We start from the raw sequence: 23,538 nt of genomic DNA, 5'->3' as shown, positions 1-23,538 counted from the left end.
TGGTGTTTTGTTGGCTTTTGTTTTCGTAGCCTTGGGTATCGATACTTTGCAGTCATGTCTCCATTCTACCGACTAACATTTTTATAAAACTACTATGCGCTACATCAAATTCCTAGTGATAGTTCTATGGGGTGCTGCATCGGATTTCTCCATAGACGAAACAAACCTTTATATCTAAGTTTATTATACCTGCGGACTTCTCCTTGGAGCAATTGCCTAATTACCTTAGGTTACTAATAAACAAGATGGACGACCATGGCACATATGACAACTGGCTTCTTGAAACAAAAAATGCTGTTGGAAGCTCTAGAGTATGTCACGATTATGTTTCTATTATTAAATAAAGCTAATTATTTACTAATTTTTTAATATCTTTGACATTCGATGAGCAATTTCGTCGTTTCTATTTTTAAAGCGAATTGTATTACTAGTTTGTTGATCCATAGTCATTCAAAAGTTAGCCAAACCTGTAGTTAAACAATGAGTGCATTATAGTTACCAAATGTATATAAACAATATTTTTCATATATCAGTATAATAAAAAAATAACAGATCTTAAAACCAGTGACAAAAAACAACAGACATTTTATCTTTCCAGAGCACAACAAACCGAATTTTTAAAGCAATGACAAAAGCACGAAACAAAAAATTAAAATAGTGCAATATTCAATATAAGGTGGGAAAATGATTTGCTAGCGTGTCTTTTTTATAAATAATTCAAATAGTTTTTAATAACTTTGCTGTAGTTGGTTATTGTCAATATATAGTTAATCTGTTATCTTTTGAGCGATGCAATGCTCCAGCTTGAATGTTGCAGTCAGGCATCTAGCTAAAAATCTGCTTAATCATACAACTGCCTCAAAACACTAACTCAAATGGCCAGAATTTTTAGTTAGCTGGGATAAATGTCATACCCTATCCATCATTATTTCTGTTTCTACCTTTTCCTATCTTATTCGCGCGTTATCTGGTGGCATCTTGGGTTATGTAAAGTTGTTTGTGATGCCAATATTTTATTTTTGTTGATCAGTAGTAAATTAGTACTTTTTTTCATAGCTATGAGTAAATGAAAAAAAAGTTATTAGTATTTTTGTTGTGTAGTTCAGCATGAACTATAACTGTCTACAGCAAGTTCAAAAAGTGGATAATTCCTAATTTTAGGATATTCAGTATAGTAAGATTACATAATCCATTTTAGGAACACGATATAGCTATTTACAAACATTCATTTTTTTGTAATATAAATATTCAAAGTTTACAATGATGGTACAGTTCACACCATTGCTTTCCTTTAATTATGGCTGTAAAACTGGCGCTACAGTCAAATAATTCCACCTTATTTTGTTACCATGCTCTTACTTGACTTTTGGCACTGTTTTTGCTTTACACATTTAGTATAAGCAAAATTTTCCCTAGTTTGTTCCAATTTTCCTACATTAGAAAATAAAACCAATTTAACAGGAACATTTTTGCATTAGAATGCTCATCATCGAAATGTGTCTTAGTTTTTAAAGACAGACTTTGAAGGTTCTATATAATTAAAGTTTGAAACATAAATGTTGGTAATTTTAAGTGATGGCAACACTGGTCTGTTAATTTCAACTTCTTACGATTCATGTACTACTAAAGCTACCTAGAGCTGGTAGGTCTAACTTAGTCTGTTGACCGATGTTCTCATTTAAGCTGAACTGCTTTCATTCAAATTTTTTATGGTTTGTTAAAACACATACTTATAAGTGTGGAGCTTAAACGTATTTTGTGCAAGTTTTTTGTTATGATATTGTTGTTTTTACAATTTATAAATTCATACTTTGCATTAGACTGTACATTTTGGAATAGCTTGAGTACAATCACTGTATTGGTGTTTGCCTATTTTTATTGCTGCGCATAAATAAATCTGCATTGTATTTTTTATTATTGCTATTATTATATATTTGGTTCACCTCAACTATTCATCTTACTGCTGTAATTGTAATTTCTAAAAATCTTCAAAAATATTTTATAGTCAGCTTTATTCTCAAGACTATTACATCAGCTCGACTCTTAAGGTTGCTCAAGTTCAAACTTGCTATTTATGTTAGAAGACTCTCATATTAATTGTTTTTCTTTTGCAGGAATGGAAGAGTTTCGTAGAACAACTTCAAGGGGCCTTAGATCATCATCTTGTAGAAAATCATGTTCACAGCTTTTTAGATTTACAGCCACGGGAACGTCTTTTGTTTGTTGATCGTGTCTCCAAAACTATTCAAAATGGTAGTTTTTGATTTTAGTAACAATAAGGTTTTGTTTAATTTCTGTATTTCGTTGACCTTGGCAATCCTGATTCATATATATCAAGGACTAATTCTTTCTTTAGGTCAAAGTTATGACGAATTGTATGATAAAATTTCACTTATATTGGACCAGCAAGTAAACAATACCATTGCTAAAAGGTTGCTAGTAGATAGCACAGCTGTGGAGAGTACAAAAAGCGAGTTGCTGATAGATCATTTGAAAGATGGAGCTGTAAATATCCTTCGACACTGGCCAGAAATGAAAAACAAGCTGCATATGTGCCTCAATATTCCACTTCCTGTTAAACTAAGGAGTGCTGCTTGGACCATGTTCATGTCTGACATAAATGGTAATTGTCTATTAGGCTTTTGCATTTAAATTACAGTCGGCATATCCACTGTATATAATTATATAAGTACATGTATATATATAGACACATCAAGTAGTACACATAGTATGTTTTTAGTGGCAGTATACATGTAGGTGTACATATAAAAGTATATATCTATTAGTTATATGTGTGTACATAACAATTATATAAAAAATATCTTATTTGCTGTTTTTATGTTACGTTATGGGTATGATGTTCCACCCTATTGTTAGCTATGTACAATTTTGCTAGCAACATTCCTGTCAACACTTATGCTAGCGTTGAAATTGAGCTAAAATTGTGTTATCTTATTATGTAACTATAATATTCTTGTTACTTCTTTACAAATTTTCTATTCAATATTTTGTGCATTATTTAATATATATGCATGTATAATATATTTTTATATATATTTTAGCTCGTCGAGAGTATTTAGAAAAATTAATGAAAGATCCTCAGATGGCTGTATCAAGGCAAGACAAGCTAATAACTGAAACATGTGAAAATATTCTTAAAATACAGAATACGTTTCCAACAATTGCTCCTCCATCAGTTGGTGAGTCGAGGCTATTGCGAACACCATCACTAGCTAACCATCACAGTACACTATTACATGTATACATCTTCTTCTACTAGGAAACCATCTACATGTGTACATCCTCAGACTCACTAGTACGCTACCTACATGTGTACATCCTCATACTCACTACTACACTACCTACATGTGTACATCCTCGTACTCACTAGTACACTAACTATATGTGTACATCCTCATACTCACTAGTACACTACTTACATATGTACATCCTCATACTCACTAGTACACTAACTATATGTGTACATCCTCATACTCACTAGTACACTTCTTACATATGTACATCCTCTCACTCACTTGTACACTAACTACATTTGTTTTATCATTATAATTTCAAGTTTGTAGTCTTAACTTGATCAGATGGTAAAAGAGCTGCTAAGGGCTGAGTAACACTGGTGTAAACTTTGAGAGCGCCTCGTCACTGGATTATTTCTATGGTTAAATTTATTGATCTTCTTAGCAGTCAGATTAGAGGTGTAGTTGATGATTCTTCCTCATCAGTGAAATAGCAGCTTCTGATAAGTCTAGCTCAACCCTAAGGAACCGGTAATACAAGGATAGCATCAAGTTAGATTAAACTACAAATGCAGCCTGCCAGCTATTTTCTGTGGAGTATGTCCTGAGACGCTGTGTGAGCTCCGTCCTACACACATAATTGCTTGCAAAAAAGACATCATTGTAATCAATGTTATGAATTTAGATTTAAACTTATTTTTAATTGAGTCAAAGGTAGTTTACTTATAAATACAATAAATTGTTATGAGCTCAGTTCTGACTGGTTTGCTATAATGTGTTACAAAAACAATTGTGAAGGAAATAGTTGAAGTCAAGTTCTCTCCTGGGCACATTATAATTGGTTTAATGGTTAATTCGTGTTAGTGATATCGTTTAGATCAGGCTCGGTTATCAAACCAGCTGAGGTACTTCTACAAAATTGTCATTTGTCAGAGTGTATTAATGCTCTCTGCTAAGGTAAATCAACTACTCTTATAGTTACACCAGTTTAGCTACTACTCTTATAGTTACACCAGTTTAGCTACTACTCTTATGGTTACACCAGTTTAGCAACTACTCTTATGGTTACACCAGTTTAGCTACTACTCTTATGGTTACACCAGTTTAGCAACTACTCTTATGGTTAGTTTAGTTTAGTTTAGTTCTCTTACACCAGTTTAGCGACTACTATCTACAAGCTAATTGAATATAAAATGTGCACTGCTTTTCAGAGGAATTAAACATGTGCAAATCGTGTCAAACATCATTTATCGTGTGTACTATAGATTTATACTTTACTATCCGCAACAGCATGCCCTCATTGAGTCAAGGCGCTAAAATGGTAGTGTAATTATGAGACCAAGGCTAGGTAATGTACAACATAATCAATTTGGTTTCTGTCTAAATACAATATATTGGTAATTATTCATTAAATATTATCTGAGGTGCCGTCGCACTTGTCAGCTGTTCATTCTTAACTGAATGATATGTGATCATTTACTTACAAGTGCGGTTCTGCTGACTCGCAGTCATAACATTGGTTATCCTTTCTTCACTCATTCAGTTTGAATGCTAATAACATGAAAGATGTACATGTACGTATATTATACCTGTTGTAGTTGTTGTAGTTGTACGTATATTATACCTGTTGTAGTTGTTGTAGTTGTACGTATATTATACCTGTTGTAGTTGTTGTAGTTGTACGTATATTATACCTGTTGTAGTTGTTGTAGTTGTACGTATATTATACCTGTTGTAGTTGTTGTAGTTGTACGTATATTATACCTGTTGTAGTTGTTGTACGTATATTATACCTGTTGTAGTTGTTGTAGTTGTACGTATATTATACCTGTTGTAGTTGTTGTAGTTGTACGTATATTATACCTGTTGTAGTTGTTGTACGTATATTATACCTGTTGTAGTTGTTGTAGTTGTACGTATATTATACCTGTTGAAGTTGTTGTAGTTGTACTGATATTATTTGCAGTAGTAAGCTTGGCTTGTTTTTGCTGCGTTTATTCACTATTTCCCTTTTCCTGCATTCACATTCCTGGCATGGTGGTGATTCACTGGTACTCATTTGTATATTAAGTTATTTCTCTCCGTATTACTCTATATGCTTTCATGATAGACTCATTCTTGAGCATGCCAGTCACGCGTATTCACTGTTTTGCATTGCCCTGTAGGTTTTGCTTTTTTATAGGTCCTTTTTTTGCCATGAAGGCTGTCCTATCCTATGTCCATGCCAAATCTCGTGGCAGCGAAGACCTGAACCATGTTTACTACCTGCTAACGCTGCCGATGCTGCACGTGCTCTCTGGCTATATCAGCGCGTAAGATGTAGAAGTTGTCATCCCTTCCATTATAAATACCTAGACCTAGTCTATTTCACAAATAGGTTCATTTTTCTGTGATTCTTACGCTACTGTGTAGGTCTACGGGTGCCGTGTAGATCTGGGGCAGTTGTGTACGTCTGAGGCTGGTTATGACAGAGTTTTTAGCAAATTTTCCAAAGGAATAATCTGAACTCAAACCTCTGAGTGGAAACAAAGTGTAATAGTTTTCAGGTAATATTGCAATGGTGCAGACATAGTTATCAAGAACTGTATATACCTGGCCATCAACAGGACTTTAGCTCTCCAAGACATCTATTTACACCTATTGTTCACATTAATACCCAGTAAATTATTCATTTATTAGTGTGAAGCCTGCCAGCAACAATGTTGTTGCTATTCTGGTTGAGATGTACTTGACCTTTTTGAGAGACATGCCCAAGTACGTGGCGGATACCAAAAATGTAAGTGGCAGTATTTTTATATTTTTATATTTTATGATTGGATTGTAAAATTTGCGTATGTTTGGTTTAATATATCACTAGGCGTACATTGTATGGACCTATGATTTAATACATCACTAGATGTACATCGTATATACCTATGGTTTAATATATCACTAGGCGTACATTGTATGGACCTATGATTTAATACATCACTAGATGTACATCGTATATACCTATGGTTTAATATATCACTAGGCGTACATTGTATGGACCTATGATTTAATATAACACTAGATGTACATCATACGTACCTATGATTTAATATATCACTAGGCATACATTGTACGTACCTATGATTTAATATATCACTAGATGTACATCGTATATACCTATGGTTTAATATATCACTAGGCGTACATTGTATGGACCTATGATTTAATATATCACTAGATGTACACCGTATATACCTATGGTTTAATATATCGCTAGGCGTCCATTGTATGGACCTATGATTTAATATATCACTAGATGTACATTGTACATACCTATGATATAATATATCACTAGGTGTACATTGTACGTACCTACGATGCAAGTAAATTAATTAATTACAAAGGAAGAACTGCTTGCGCGATAATTCCTTGCTACATTAGTAGTTTTCTCCACTTGGTTAAAGGCAACTCCTCATTCCGATTGCTTAACGAATGATAGATGAAACTGCTTCAATTGAGTGACAATTATTCACATTTGCACTGCTTGTTCTGGTCTCTCTCTTTCTCTCTCTCTCTCTCGTCACAAATTGCAGCTATGTTTTACATGCGTTCAACCAGTTTGCAGAGTTTATTACTAGAAATTGAGGGCATTCAGAAAAGGCAATTGTCTCCCTCTGCAAACCATTAACTTGAGCTACCTAGAGCAGTCACTTTCATCTCAAATATTTTTGTGGCTAGATTTAATAGGTAGAAAAAATCTACTAAACTTATCATTACTTCAGTGCATATTCTCAGGCATACCACCTGAACCTGTAAAGATACCTTACTTTATGGTTTATTATAGTCAACACAAAGTTTGGCACGCTAGGTTAATTACTTCAATGCATAGCCATCAATAATATTAAAGCAAAATACTCAAATTTTTTATGTCAATCCAGGTAATAAAACATTTCTAAGCAAACGATGCTTTTATATCCCAATCATATACATCTAGGTAGTATCTTTATAACGAATTTCTTATTGTAAGCAGATGGCTAAACAATATCTGCCCATGTACACTGTACAGGAACACAGAACTGACAGGAAGACCTTCTCTGACAAAGTCGCTGAGCATCTAGTCAATTATGACGGTGGCAAGTTTGGTGGAGTGTCCAATCACATGGCCAATTTGACTATTCCAGACCAAGCAGACCGTGAGTATGTTGATTTATTTTTCTTAGTATGTAAAGCAATAACCAGCTATTCAACTGTGAGAAGGTGTTCGCTTCTACAACTATTATTAGTATTCAATTACTGTTATTACTTTTATTGCCACATGCTACTATTACTCCTACTACTACTACTATAACTACACACTACTACTACTACTACACACTACTGCTACTACAACTGCTACTACTACTACACACTACTGCTACTATTAGACACTACTGCTACTACTGCTACTACTACTACTACAGACTAATCCTACTACTAATACTACTATTACTACACACTGTCGTTACTACTACTGCTGCTATTAATACTATTGCTACTACAGCTGCTATTGCAACTATTATTACTACACACTGCTACTACCACCACTACTACTACTGCTGCTATTACTACTACTTTTACTATTACTGCTGTAGGTGTGGGTCTTATGATATTTATTAATTCTGTGTTACATGGCTAAACAGGCTAACATGTGAGTCTTTAGTGAACATGCTGACCAGGTGGACATCAGCAAATGCTCAAGTCTTACTTTGACCTATATATATAATACACATATACTTCTGACATAGTTTCTCACAGGCCCATCAAACATTGATAAAGAAGTATTGCTCACGATGCTGTCAGATGTACTCTTCGATGTGATTTCTCCTCTCATTCTTTCCTTGTTTGTTGGTAAGCAACCGGTTAACAACCATCTCTTGAAAATATTTCCTGGCTGCAACTATTTACCGGGACATCTTTCTTCAAATGTATTTATATGTTTATTGGTAATGTAGAATGTTAGTTATTTCTCACTGAAAATCCATAATTCAGTATTGCTGCTGTTGGCACGTATCTTCGAATCTGCTTTTTCAGTCAAATAACCTTTCTCTAATTTATCTGTATTTTCATTGGCTATGGTGTAACAATTGGCACTACTATATCTCTTATGCTTTTTTGCTTTTTTTGTTTACTCGCACAATATCCATAATGCATATACTGTGCATATGTATCATAACTTGATAAAAACTCCGTGTATGTTGAAACATGCACAATATGCATAATGCATATACTGTGCATATGTATCATAACTTGATAAAAACTCTGTGTATGTTGAAACATGCACAATTTTTAGGCTCTTATCAGCGTACTATAATTTACAATAAGAATGAATACTTTATCATTTTGCTATTCTCTGAAAAATAGTTTCAATTTTTCTAATAATAATCATCTGTAGTGCTATGTAAGAGCATGATATTATGTATATTCAAGAATTGAGCATTTAATTATTACAGTTTGTGTTTACAGGCTTTCTTAATAAAGATTCTCTCATGTATGTCTGGGATCAGTATGTGATTGGACTCGATGTTGCTGGCTACCATTTACACTTCTTATCAGCATTTACAGCCACCCTGCTTCTTCTGATCCATGACGATATTCTAAACTGCCACAATGTATGTCTTAGAACACACAATAGACCACCTTTATTAAGTACAATACATAATAGACCACCTTTACTATGTACAATACATAATAGACCACCTTTACTAAGTACAATACATAATAGACCACCTTTACTATGTACAATACATAATAGACCACCTTTACTAAGTACAATACATAATAGACCACCTTTACTAAGTACAATACATAATAGACCATCTTTACTAAGTACAATACATAATAGACCACCTTTACTAAATACAATACATAATAGACCACCTTTACTAAGTACAATACATAATAGACCATCTTTACTAAATACAATACATAATAGACCATCTTTACTAAGTACAATACATAATAGACCACCTTTACTAAGTACAATACATAATAGACCACCTTTACTAAGTACAATACATAATAGACCACCTTTACTATGTACAATACATAATAGACCACCTTTACTAAATACAATACATAATAGACCACCTTTACTATGTACAATACATAATAGACCACCTTTACTATGTACAATACATAATAGACCACCTTTACTAAGTACAATACATAATAGACCACCTTTACTAAGTACAATACATAATAGACCATCTTTACTAAGTACAATACATAATAGACCACCTTTACTAAGTACAATACATAATAGACCATCTTTACTAAGTACAATACATAATAGACCACCTTTACTAAGTACAATACATAATAGACCATCTTTACTAAGTACAATACATAATAGACCACCTTTACTAAGTACAATACATAATAGACCATCTTTACTAAGTACAATACATAATAGACCACCTTTACTAAGTACAATACATAATAGACCATCTTTACTAAGTACAATACATAATAGACCACCTTTACTAAATACAATACATAATAGACCACCTTTACTAAGTACAATACATAATAGACCACCTTTACTAAATACAATACATAATAGACCACCTTTACTAAGTACAATACATAATAGACCACCTTTACTAAGTACAATACATAATAGACCACCTTTACTAAGTACAATACATAATAGACCACCTTTACTATGTACAATACATAATAGACCACCTTTACTAAGTACAATACATAATAGACCACCTTTACTAAATACAATACATAATAGACCATCTTTACTAAGTACAATACATAATAGACCACCTTTATTAAGTACAATACATAATAGACCACCTTTACTAAGTACAATACATAATAGACCACCTTTACTAAGTACAATACATAATAGACCACCTTTGCTAAGTACAATACATAATAGACCATCTTTACTAAGTACAATACATAATAGACCACCTTTACTAAATACAATACATAATAGACCACCTTTACTATGTACAATACATAATAGACCACCTTTACTAAGTACAATACATAATAGACCACCTTTACTAAATACAATACATAATAGACCACCTTTACTAAGTACAATACATAATAGACCACCTTTACTAAGTACAATACATAATAGACCACCTTTACTAAATACAATACATAATAGACCACCTTTACTATGTACAATACATAATAGACCACCTTTACTATGTACAATACATAATAGACCACCTTTACTAAGTACAATACATAATAGACCACCTTTACTAAATACAATACATAATAGACCATCTTTACTAAGTACAATACATAATAGACCACCTTTATTAAGTACAATACATAATAGACCACCTTTACTAAGTACAATACATAATAGACCATCTTTACTAAGTACAATACATAATAGACCACCTTTACTAAGTACAATACATAATAGACCACCTTTACTAAGTACAATACATAATAGACCACCTTTACTAAATACAATACATAATAGACCACCTTTACTATGTACAATACATAATAGACCACCTTTACTATGTACAATACATAATAGACCACCTTTACTAAGTACAATACATAATAGACCACCTTTACTAAATACAATACATAATAGACCATCTTTACTAAGTACAATACATAATAGACCACCTTTATTAAGTACAATACATAATAGACCACCTTTACTAAGTACAATACATAATAGACCACCTTTACTAAGTACAATACATAATAGACCACCTTTGCTAAGTACAATACATAATAGACCATCTTTACTAAGTACAATACATAATAGACCACCTTTACTAAGTACAATACATAATATACCACCTTTACTAAGTACAATACATAATAGACCATCTTTACTAAGTACAATACATAATAGACCACCTTTACTAAGTACAATACATAATATACCACCTTTACTAAGTACAATACATAATAGACCACCTTTACTATGTACAATACATAATAGACCACCTTTACTAAGTACAATACATAATAGACCACCTTTACTATGTACAATACATAATAGACCACCTTTACTAAGTACAATACATAATAGACCACCTTTACTATGTACAATACATAATAGACCACCTTTACTAAGTACAATACATAATAGACCACCTTTACTAAGTACAATACATAATAGACCACCTTTACTAAATACAATACATAATAGACCACCTTTACTAAGTACAATACATAATAGACCACCTTTACTAAATACAATACATAATAGACCATCTTTACTAAGTACAATACATAATAGACCACCTTTACTATGTACAATACATAATAGACCACCTTTACTATGTACAATACATAATAGACCACCTTTACTAAATACAATACATAATAGACCATCTTTACTAAGTACAATACATAATAGACCACCTTTACTATGTACAATACATAATAGACCACCTTTACTAAGTACAATACATAATAGACCACCTTTACTATGTACAATACATAATAGACCACCTTTACTAAGTACAATACATAATAGACCACCTTTACTATGTACAATACATAATAGACCACCTTTACTAAGTACAATACATAATAGACCACCTTTATTAAGTACAATACATAATAGACCACCTTTACTAAATACAATACATAATAGACCACCTTTACTAAGTACAATACATAATAGACCACCTTTACTAAATACAATACATAATAGACCACCTTTACTATGTACAATACATAATAGACCACCTTTACTAAATACAATACATAATAGACCACCTTTACTAAGTACAATACATAATAGACCACCTTTACTAAATACAATACATAATAGACCATCTTTACTAAGTACAATACATAATAGACCACCTTTACTATGTACAATACATAATAGACCACCTTTACTATGTACAATACATAATAGACCACCTTTACTATGTACAATACATAATAGACCACCTTTACTAAGTACAATACATAATAGACCACCTTTACTAAATACAATACATAATAGACCATCTTTACTAAGTACAATACATAATAGACCACCTTTATTAAGTACAATACATAATAGACCACCTTTACTAAGTACAATACATAATAGACCACCTTTACTAAGTACAATACATAATAGACCACCTTTGCTAAGTACAATACATAATAGACCATCTTTACTAAGTACAATACATAATAGACCACCTTTACTAAGTACAATACATAATAGACCACCTTTACTAAGTACAATACATAATAGACCACCTTTACTAAGTACAATACATAATAGACCACCTTTACTATGTACAATACATAATAGACCATCTTTACTAAGTACAATACATAATAGACCACCTTTACTAAGTACAATACATAATAGACCACCTTTACTAAGTACAATACATAATAGACCACCTTTACTAAGTACAATACATAATAGACCACCTTTACTAAGTACAATACATAATATACCACCTTTACTAAGTACAATACATAATAGACCACCTTTACTATGTACAATACATAATAGACCACCTTTACTAAGTACAATACATAATAGACCACCTTTACTATGTACAATACATAATAGACCACCTTTACTAAGTACAATACATAATAGACCACCTTTACTATGTACAATACATAATAGACCACCTTTACTATGTACAATACATAATAGACCACCTTTACTAAGTACAATACATAATATACCACCTTTACTAAGTACAATACATAATAGACCACCTTTACTATGTACAATACATAATAGACCACCTTTACTAAGTACAATACATAATAGACCACCTTTACTATGTACAATACATAATAGACCACCTTTACTAAGTACAATACATAATAGACCACCTTTACTAAGTACAATACATAATAGACCACCTTTACTATGTACAATACATAATAGACCACCTTTACTAAGTACAATACATAATAGACCACCTTTACTATGTACAATACATAATAGACCACCTTTACTAAGTACAATACATAATAGACCACCTTTACTAAGTACAATACATAATAGACCACCTTTACTAAATACAATACATAATAGACCACCTTTACTAAGTACAATACATAATAGACCACCTTTACTAAATACAATACATAATAGACCATCTTTACTAAGTAAACAACATTGGTTCAGATGCAACTCATCATAATCACCTTTTATCTTGTTTTACATGCCACCTGCAGGTGCCAGAGTTAATAGCAACTGTGCAAAGGGAGACACACAAGGTGAATGTACGGATGATACAAGCAAAGGTGCGCAACCACATATAATTCTTTGGAAAATGTTAGCCAAAGGAAAATTTGCTTACTATTTATAAAGCACAAATTAGCAACTATATTGTTACTGGCATATGCATGCAGTGTACTGGTTGCAAATGATATGGTTATATGCATGCAGTGTACTGGGTGTAAATGATATGGTTATACACATGCAGTGTACTGGATGTAAATGATATGGTTATACACATGCAGGGGACTGGGTGTAAATGATATGGTTATATGCATGCAGTGTACTGGGTGTAAATGATATGGTTATACACATGCAGAGTACTGGGTGTAAATTATATGGTTATAAACATGCAGGGAACTGGGTGTAACTTATATGGTCATATACATGCAGTATACTGGGTGTAAATGATATGGTTATATACATGCAGTGTACTGGAGTAAATGATATGGTTATATACATGCAGTGTACTGAGTGTAAATAGTATGGTTATACACATGCAGTGTACTGGGTGTAAATGATATGGTTATATACATGCAGTGTACTGGGTGTAAATGATATGGTTATATACATGCAGTGTACTGGAGTAAATGATATGGTTATATACATGCAGTGTACTGAGTGTAAATAGTATGGTTATACACATGCAGTGTACTGGGTGTAAGTGATACGGTCATATACATGCAGTGTACTGGGTGTAAATGGTATGGTTATACACATGCAGTGTACTAGATGTAAATGATATGGTTATACACATGCAGTGTACTGAGTGTAAATAGTATGGTTATATACGTGTGCTGTATTGAGTGTAAATGTTATGGTTATATACATGCAGTGTACTGGAGTAAATGACATGGTTATATACATGCAGTGTACTGAGTGTAAATAGTATGGTTATACACATGCAGTGTACTGGGTGTAAATGGTATGGTTATACACATGCAGTGTACTGAGTGTAAATAGTATGGTTATACACATGCAGTGTACTGGAGTAAATGATATGGTTATATACATGCAGTGTACTGAGTGTAAATAGTATGGTTATACACATGCAGTGTACTGGGTGTAAATGATATGGTTATACACATGCAGGGGACTGGGTGTAAATGATATGGTTATATGCATGCAGTGTACTGGGTGTAAATGATATGGTTATACACATGCAGAGTACTGGGTGTAAATTATATGGTTATAAACATGCAGGGAACTGGGTGTAACTTATATGGTCATATACATGCAGTATACTGGGTGTAAATGATATGGTTATATACATGCAGTGTACTGGAGTAAATGATATGGTTATATACATGCAGTGTATTGAGTGTAAATGTTATGGTTATATACATGCAGTGTACTGGAGTAAATGATATGGTTATATACATGCAGTGTACTGGAGTAAATGACATGGTTATATACATGCAGTGTACTGAGTGTAAATAGTATGGTTATACACATGCAGTGTACTGGGTGTAAATGGTATGGTTATACACATGCAGTGTACTAGATGTAAATGATATGGTTATACACATGCAGTGTACTGAGTGCAAATGACATGGTTATATACATGCAGTGTACTGGGTATAAATGATATGGTTATACACATGCGGTGCACTGGGTGTAAATGATATGGTTATACACATGCAGTGTACTGGGTGTAAATGATATGGTTATATACATGCAGTGTATTGAGTGCAAATGATATGGTTATATACATGAAGTGAGTGCATATGATACTGCTATAGACACGCTGTGTACAGGGAATTATGTCATTATCTGTCGGTTGATCAACTCATCGCTCTCCGTGCAAAGCATGACACGTGTTTCGTAACAGCTCTCTGCTTTGGTTTGCCAGACTCCCAGCTTTTGCAACTCTTTCAAAATCTCTAAACTATGTCATCTTTTAATGACCAGATGAGAATGTTTTTATTAGCAATATTTAGACTATTTCTGACAGACTTGCTGTTTTCTCATGCTCCCTAATTACTGCTGCCATTGCAAGCACTTCCTATCTCACGTCTGGCGCTGTCTTTTCTAGATAATCAATATTTCTTTTGTTAATTGTTTGTCTTTTTGATGTTTCTGCATAAGATTTAATCTGCCTATCCTGGCTCATTTAACCAGCACTAGCTCTTAAGGAGCTGGTGTCTTTTGTGAGTAGGGGGTGAGTCGGGGCGAGTTTTCACCTCCCAACAAATAGCAGATTTATAGTAGTGAAATGAGGCATTGTCTGCAAGGATAAGAATATTCTGCTTTCAGATGAAATCTCTTCACTTCCAAGTTCTCTATGCTGAGCTGAACCAGAGAGACAAGGCCGCTGTTCCAGTTATTGACCCTGTTAAAGGTATATTTTACCCCATTCTCTTGTGTCTCCTCTGTCTTCCCATGTTGGTCTTCTCATCTTTCTTCCCTGCATCTCTTTACTGTTAACATATCTCTGGGCTCACGGTTTGTATGGATAGTTTGTATTTGTAAGAGCCCTGTGTCCGTCAATGTTTTAATATGGCAGTTTCTAATGCCGATATGATTGGATGGCTACACTAATCAGCTTTGTTTGTTGACCTTGTCGCTTGCAGATCGTTCACAAGGGTTTTGTAGCCGATTTGTTTGCTTTCATTATATAAGCCCTAATATATAGCTAAAATAAGCTCAAAAGGGTAGATTGTTTCCTTTTCGTGATTTCTATTTGATTACCTCACTTTATCCACTACATTCATCGGACCTACCTCAGACATAATATGACTATACACTTACTCTAGGGATATGATGATGTATGTGCTGACCTCATCGGACCTACCTCAGACATAATATGACTATACACTTACTCTAGGGATATGATGATGTATGTGCTGACCTCATCGGACCTACCTCAGACATAATATGACTATACACTTACTCTAGGGATATGATGATGTATGTGCTGACCTCATCGGACCTACCTCAGACATAATATGACTATACACTTACTCTAGGGATATGATGATGTGTGTGCTGACCTCATCGGACCTACCTCAGACATAATATGACTATACACTTACTCTAGGGATATGATGATGTGTGTGCTGACCTCATCGGACCTACCTCAGACATAATATGACTATACACTTACTCTAGGGATATGATGATGTGTGTGCTGACCTCATCGGACCTCAGACATAATATGACTATACACTTACTCTAGGGATATGATGATGTGTGTGCTGACCTCATCGGACCTACCTCAGACATAATATGACTATACACTTACTCTAGGGATATGATGATGTGTGTGCTGTTGTTAAGGTTCAAGGCTGTCAATATTCTAATACACACAAACTTATACTAACTGAAGCTTTATTGCGTTAAAACTAATTTCTTATTTTATTATGTTGGATATGACTTCATTTTTTATTATTCTAATATTTTACAACCAACAATTCTGTACCAAGATATACACCTTGTCTGCCACATTAGCTGCCCTCTCGGCAACACAGCAAATTGCCTTGGCGTATAGACATCTTTATGGAGGTAGAGGAGTGCTAAACTAGCCACCCACTTGTGTTGGGCTGGCAAGTGACCATAGTGTCAGTAGGTCATGAAGATTAGTTATAACAGCACAGGAAACTAGCAAATTTCCACCATCAAGATTTGCTCTGCTCTCAGTAACATCAGTTAAACTGTATTCGCCATACAATATAAATCCTCAATCTGCACGTGTCAGTAATCATGGGTAAAGAACAGCAATCTTCTGAGGGGAAGCAAATGACTGGCCCATTTACTAAAACCTCTTCACCGAAGCTTAAAGTAATTTAGCCTTCTAGCTGTTTGATCAGTCAGTTAATAGTTGAAACAGACATCCGCCATACATTGTTACATAATATATTGTAAAACAATGATGAACATCCGTCATACATTGTTACATAATATATTATAAAACAATAATAAACACCTGTCATACATTGTTACATAATATATTATAAAACAATAATAAACACCCGTCATACATTGTTACATAATATATTATAAAACAATAATAAACATCTGTCATACATTGTTACATAATATATTATAAAACATTAATGAACATCTGTCATACATTGTTACATAATATATTATAAAACAATGATAAACATCTGTCATAAATGGCTACATAATATATTATAAAACAATAAGAAACATCTGTCATACATTGCTACATAATATATTATAAAACAATAATAAACACCTGCCATACATTGTTACATAATATATTATAAAACAATAATAAACATCTGTCATACATTGTTACATAATATATTATAAAACAATAATAAACATCTGCCATACAATGTTACATAATATATTATAAAACAATAATAAACATCTGCCATACAATGTTACATAATATATTATAAAACAATAATAAACACCTGTCATACATTGTTACATAATATATTATAAAACATTAATGAACATCTGCCATACATGACTACATAATATATTATTAAACAATAATAACAAAATGCCCAAGAGTTTGCAACAAATTTGTGATTACTAAAGACTGTGTATTTCTATTTGGAGAGGTGCAGTCACATGTCATGCTATGTTTGTGTCTATCTCTCAGTTGCTCTAATTTCTTATAGGCATGTACACCTACTGTACATACAAACAGAGATTAGTTAGGCTAGTAATTAGGCAATGTTGTCTTTGTGATATAAAAGGGTCTTTCATACTGGTGCTCCCTTTAGCTTGCAAACTGGCTAAGATTTCATGCTAAAACTAGTGCATAGCCAATAAACCTCTTTACCGTATTCCGACAGCGTTTGTAGCTTTGAGTAACTGGTAAACAATAATCTGTCATATATTCTCAAGCTCAGCTATGCATCGTTTGGTATCTGACCACACAATGGAACCTCTGCCAGTGACAAGTGCCAGCAGATGGTTCATGACCAGGCTGTGGTGACCAATGTGTTGCCTCAGGTTATTCTTCTTAGCTGAGTGCTTGAGCTCTATCGAGTACCTAAATACTGACGGGTGGGGATGGTAGCCAATACGCAGATACACGGTGATTACTATGATACCCTGGATATGTTCTGGTTGGGATTTGTAGTTTGGTTGTGTCGATTAGTTCTCATAGGTGTTATTGGCCAATAAGCACTCTATATTATGGATGTAGCAAACATACTGTGAAGCCTTCATTTGAACGCTATGACTCCCATTTTTCAACCCATTTCTTAGAGTGGCGCTTTCTTAGAAATGAGGTTCAAATAAAGGGTAGCGTCGTATTTTTCAAACACCTCGTCAGAATTTTGAGATAATTTGAACTCTTCCACGGGCAAATCGAATGTCCCTATAATTTTTTGCACGCTCCTTCAAGCAGTGCGGCATTAACTCTTTTTGAGACCAGAAATTTGCTAACTTACCTCCAACTCGTCATAGATTCTGTAAAATAAATATGCATGAGGAAGCTGATATGTCTTCTGCACAGTTGAGTTAGTCGATAGTAGCGTCCAAGCAATTTTTAGCAGAGAAAAACTTTTTACGTGATGCCATTTTGATTGGAAACTTTTAGCACAAATAAAGAGAAACTGCACGTAATCAAAATACCCTCAAAATGTTCGCCTCAAAATACGTGCAGCACATTTTCCATCATAAATGCAAAAGGTTTTGCCATATGCATCAAAGTATCAAGATTGCTTTAAAAAAGGAACTACTATGAGCCTAATATATCTACTAATTATTTTTATGGTGATGCAATCAAAGTTTTTAACTAAAAAGTATAAAGACTTGGAGTTGGAAAATGCACTTTGATATGAACAAAAACAATGAACAAATTAATTGTTAATGATGTATTCGAGTCATTATTAGTAGGGGCTTGTGAACATTTTTTACTGATCACTTGCTATTATGGGCTCGTAAAGATTGAGAATATCACATAGTATCGGTCAAATAAAAGTGGCGTTCAAATAGAAGTGGCGTTCAATTAAAGGGTAGCACTCTGTTTTTCCACTCTTCTTCCATAGTGGCGCTCAAATAGAGGTGGCATTCATATAAAGGTGGCGTTCAAATAGAGGTTTTACAATATGGTATATTAGCTGGTTCGAGGCATCACTTTTATGGCTACTTCACGACCAAATTCACATGTCTCTTCAATCTCTTACAATGGCAACATTTTGTATTCTCATCTGCTAGCTATACACCAGAAGGCTTTTTTTAAATGAATTACCTTGTGCCTGTGCTTGTTCCATTTATCATATTTATATATACGCGTATATGTGGCTAACTCAAGACTTGCTTGCTTCAGATGAAAAATATAGAGTTAGATAAATGGATAAGTTTGACAGGCACAATCATTACTCTAAATATAATTCTATACAGTGGAGCTAACTTTGCGGTGGAACTGCAGCGAAGTGAACTAGACTGTTCAGTTTCTGTCTTCTTCAGATACTTCTCAAAACTATTACCTGAATTGTCATGCATCAAGCAGGTGTCATATGCGTCTGCAAGTCAAGCTATTCTTTTCCTACCAATGCATCTTTCATCGGATATTCATCAAGCAATTAAAATATTAAATTTATTGTTTGCTCGTTTTATATGAATTTAAGTAGCTTGCTTAGATATGGCAAGGTAAGAAGCTCAAGCTGTGTTTTACCTATGTGCGAGTATCTAGCTGTGTTTTACCATCAGTTGGTTAAGATAACCAGCTTGGTTTAGAAGCTTTGCCAACAGTCTGGCAGTTGAATAACAAAACGTTTTATGAAACAGCCAAGTGAAAAAAGCAACACAGCCACATGTATATCCACTTTTAGTTGGTATCCCTAAATATACCAACATCTATTTTACTGTAATGGCATGATCATTTCTAATGTTTGCCAACCACCTCTATTGGTAAGTGAGTCAAATAATCAGCTCGATTATCAGTAGTAATGTGAAAACTCACAGATTGGGCTGACTGCCACATTTCTAGTAAATAAGAACCTTTGTTCATCCTCACTTCTTGGATGTTTTTCAGCTCATACCTGAGCTCATTCTCCTCCCTAATCAACTGTGTTCATAACTCAACTGCTGAAAAACCTTTCGTGTCTCTCAGTACTTCCTGTCGCTGTACAAGATTACCAAGTTGCATCAGGGTGAATGTCTAAAGAAAGTTGTATAACAGCTCAAATATCTATAAGCCTGCCAGCAATACCTATGCGTGTAGATTACTTGATGCCATTAAATTGACCTTATATAATTCTAGACAAAATATTTATTTAGCAAATTGATTCAGTTCGAATATAGAACTAAATATGATAGCTGAGACATTGGTGTTAACAAGCAAGAGCCAGTAGGCAGACTAACTGACTCACAAAGCAAAGTATATACAGTTTGTGTCTATTGGAGGTCTTCTGTACTTTCTATGAACATACAACCAGCTTGCAACGATAAGGTCATTATTTAGTCGTATTTTATCATGTACTTCTCTCTTGCTTATTCTCTCTCCTCGCTCTCTTCTTCTTTCTCTCTTCTTTTTTTCTGTCTAATCCCCATTTCTTGCCTCTTGTTCCCCCTTTCCTTCTTTTTCTTGATCCCTCCCTTTTTCCCCCCCCCCCTATCTCTTTTTCTCCCTCTTTCTCTCTCCCTTCTCCACTCACCCTTTCTCTTTTCTCTTCTCTCTCCGTCCTTTTTTCCCCTCTTCTCTCTTTCTCCCTCTCTCTTCTCTCTGATGATTTCGCTGCTTAATTATTATGCATAGATATTGAATGGTCGGTTTTAGTTGCTGCTGCTATACTGTTACAGTTGTGGACAAAAGCTGGAATCACTGGAACAATGCCATCATACCAGATCGAACAAGCCTCAAGCAGAAGCAGATGGCTAGAGAAGCACGACAAGCAGAGCGTGACAGGTATCTCCTCAATCTTTTCCTTTTTGTGTTTCTAATTTTTGTACAGGTAGAGTATGAAAATGTATCCTTGCTGTTGATACTCACATTATGTGTTTTCTGTTCAGGCTGTTGCAGCAGAGAAGAGATGATGAACTCAGAATCAGGAGGGAGCTTGCTGAGCAGCACAGGTCAGCCAGTGTTTGCATTCTTTCTAACTTAGAAATTTTTAATAAAATCACATTTTTTTATTTAAAATGTTTCAGGTGCACTTATTTAATAAAACTGTTATTTTCCCACCTTTGCTGTACCTTCAGCAAGATGGTAGCTGCTCTATAAGTTTATGGAAAATGGGATGAGTTGAAACTAGGTCAGACTAGGAGCCTGTTGTAATAAATAGATTTATAACGTCTTTATAATAGATGTGAAATAGATATAAAAATTTTTAAAGCAGCGTGCAACCAAAATGAAAACAAGTATTTAATATAATTCTACTTTTTATGTAAAATAAGCGTATTGTGAAACAGTAAATCTCAACAGTTCTGTCATAAGTTATTATGTGATCTTTTAGAGTCAACCGCCGTAGACTTAAATATAATCATATGAAGTAGTACAAGACTTATGTCAATAGATTTGCAATGGAACCCTCCAGAGCGTAGTAGGACCAACCACAGTGGACCACAATAAAACTCCCCAGAACGTAGTAGGACCAACCACAGTAGGCCACAATAAAACTCTCCAGAGCGTGGTAGGGCCAACCACAGTGGACCACAATAAAACTCCCCAGAGCGTGGTAGGGCCAACCACAGTGGACCACAATAAAACTCCCCAGAGCGTGGTAGGACCAACCACAGTGGACCACAATAAAACTCCCCAGAGCGTGGTAGGGCCAACCACAGTGGACCACAATAAAACTCCCCAGAGCGTGGTAGGGCCAACCACAGTGGACCACAATAAAACTCCTCAGAGCGTGGTAGGGCCAACCACAGTGGACCACAATAAAACTCCCCAGAGCGTGGTAGGGCCAACCACAGTGGACCACAATAAAACTCCCCAGAGCGTGGTAGGGCCAACCACAGTGGACCACAATAAAACTCCCCAGAGCGTGGTAGGGCCAACCACAGTGGACCACAATAAAACTCCCCAGAGCGTGGTAGGGCCAACCACAGTGGACCACAATAAAACTCCCCAGAGCGTGGTAGGGCCAACCACAGTGGACCACAATAAAACTCCTCAGAGCGTGGTAGGGCCAACCACAGTGGACCACAATAAAACTCCCCAGAGCGTGGTAGGGCCAACCACAGTGGACCACAATAAAACTCCCCAGAGCGTGATAGGGCCAACCACTGAAGACCACAATGGAAAACTTCTTTTAATTTTACTCTATTTTTATTATGGGAAATGAAGTTGAACTTGAAGCACTTTAATAGGAATTATTATTAAAAACACTGGTTTTACTCTTTATTATAAATATGTGTAACCTTGGTTGTGTTTAGACAGCATAGGTGGTTGTGTTTAGACAGCTTAGGTGGTTGTGTTTAGACAGCATAGGTGGTTGTGTTTAGACAGCTTGCACTACTAGGTATTGATCTGCCATTCTCTCTTATCATACTCTCCCTTTTTGGCTCTTTACGCTACCATTCATTTCACACATTTATTATAGTCAAAATGCTAGACAGCCTGCTACAGGTACCGTGATGTAATCCTATATCTGCCTTCAAATTGAGTTTTGATTATGAAAGCGTCTAGTCCAATAGAATAGCATCTCACATTAGATGTGTTGTATCACTCATTGTATCGCCGCCAACATAAAGAATGTAAAATATGCATCCATTTTAAAAATCAGTTTTTTAGCTGTATTAGATCAACACTGATACGTAAATGATTGAGCTCTGCCATCCCCTCTTCTACGATGCAGACATTCAGCAGCTCCTGTTCATATATGGGCCATGAACAATCTAGATACTGAGATGCTGAACAACCACCTATATTTATGTTCTCTATGTAGTCCCACAACTTTTGTCATCTGTTATGAGGTGCAAAAACACAACATTTATTAAAGGGTTTAAAATTTGTCATACGTAGTTTGTTTTTAAGGTTGCTAATATTTATGGCATGTGTGAGCTACTAGTTACTACATTTATTCAGCTTCTTATAACTGTTACAAGATATTCATAATTAAAACTGCTTGACACAAGTGTTAACACACTACAGCTACTTTTCACAGACTGATCTTGTAGCCATTTGAATTGAAAAAGTTG

General features: G+C 34.5%; 1 protein-coding gene across 1 annotated transcript in view; it reads left to right on the top strand.

Moving 5' to 3' along the window:
• Window positions 1-245: 245 nt before the first annotated feature.
• Window positions 246-23,538, top strand: part of LOC137390981 (uncharacterized) — a 31,280-nt gene continuing 7,987 nt past the window's right edge. Inside the window, exons 1-13 of the mRNA XM_068077295.1 lie at window positions 246-311; window positions 2,115-2,253; window positions 2,357-2,623; window positions 3,063-3,200; window positions 5,437-5,566; window positions 5,934-6,030; window positions 7,291-7,417; window positions 8,019-8,111; window positions 8,727-8,872; window positions 13,419-13,487; window positions 15,718-15,802; window positions 21,196-21,301; window positions 21,406-21,468. Coding sequence (XP_067933396.1) covers window positions 246-311; window positions 2,115-2,253; window positions 2,357-2,623; window positions 3,063-3,200; window positions 5,437-5,566; window positions 5,934-6,030; window positions 7,291-7,417; window positions 8,019-8,111; window positions 8,727-8,872; window positions 13,419-13,487; window positions 15,718-15,802; window positions 21,196-21,301; window positions 21,406-21,468 — 1,526 coding nt within the window. The remainder of the gene's footprint in view (window positions 312-2,114; window positions 2,254-2,356; window positions 2,624-3,062; window positions 3,201-5,436; window positions 5,567-5,933; window positions 6,031-7,290; window positions 7,418-8,018; window positions 8,112-8,726; window positions 8,873-13,418; window positions 13,488-15,717; window positions 15,803-21,195; window positions 21,302-21,405; window positions 21,469-23,538) is intronic.

This window comes from Watersipora subatra, chromosome 3 (assembly GCF_963576615.1).
Source record: "Watersipora subatra chromosome 3, tzWatSuba1.1, whole genome shotgun sequence".
NCBI classification, from domain to species: Eukaryota; Metazoa; Bryozoa; class Gymnolaemata; order Cheilostomatida; family Watersiporidae; genus Watersipora; species Watersipora subatra.
Note: the sequence above shows the minus strand (reverse complement) of the source record. Positions and strands in the feature narration are given on the sequence as shown.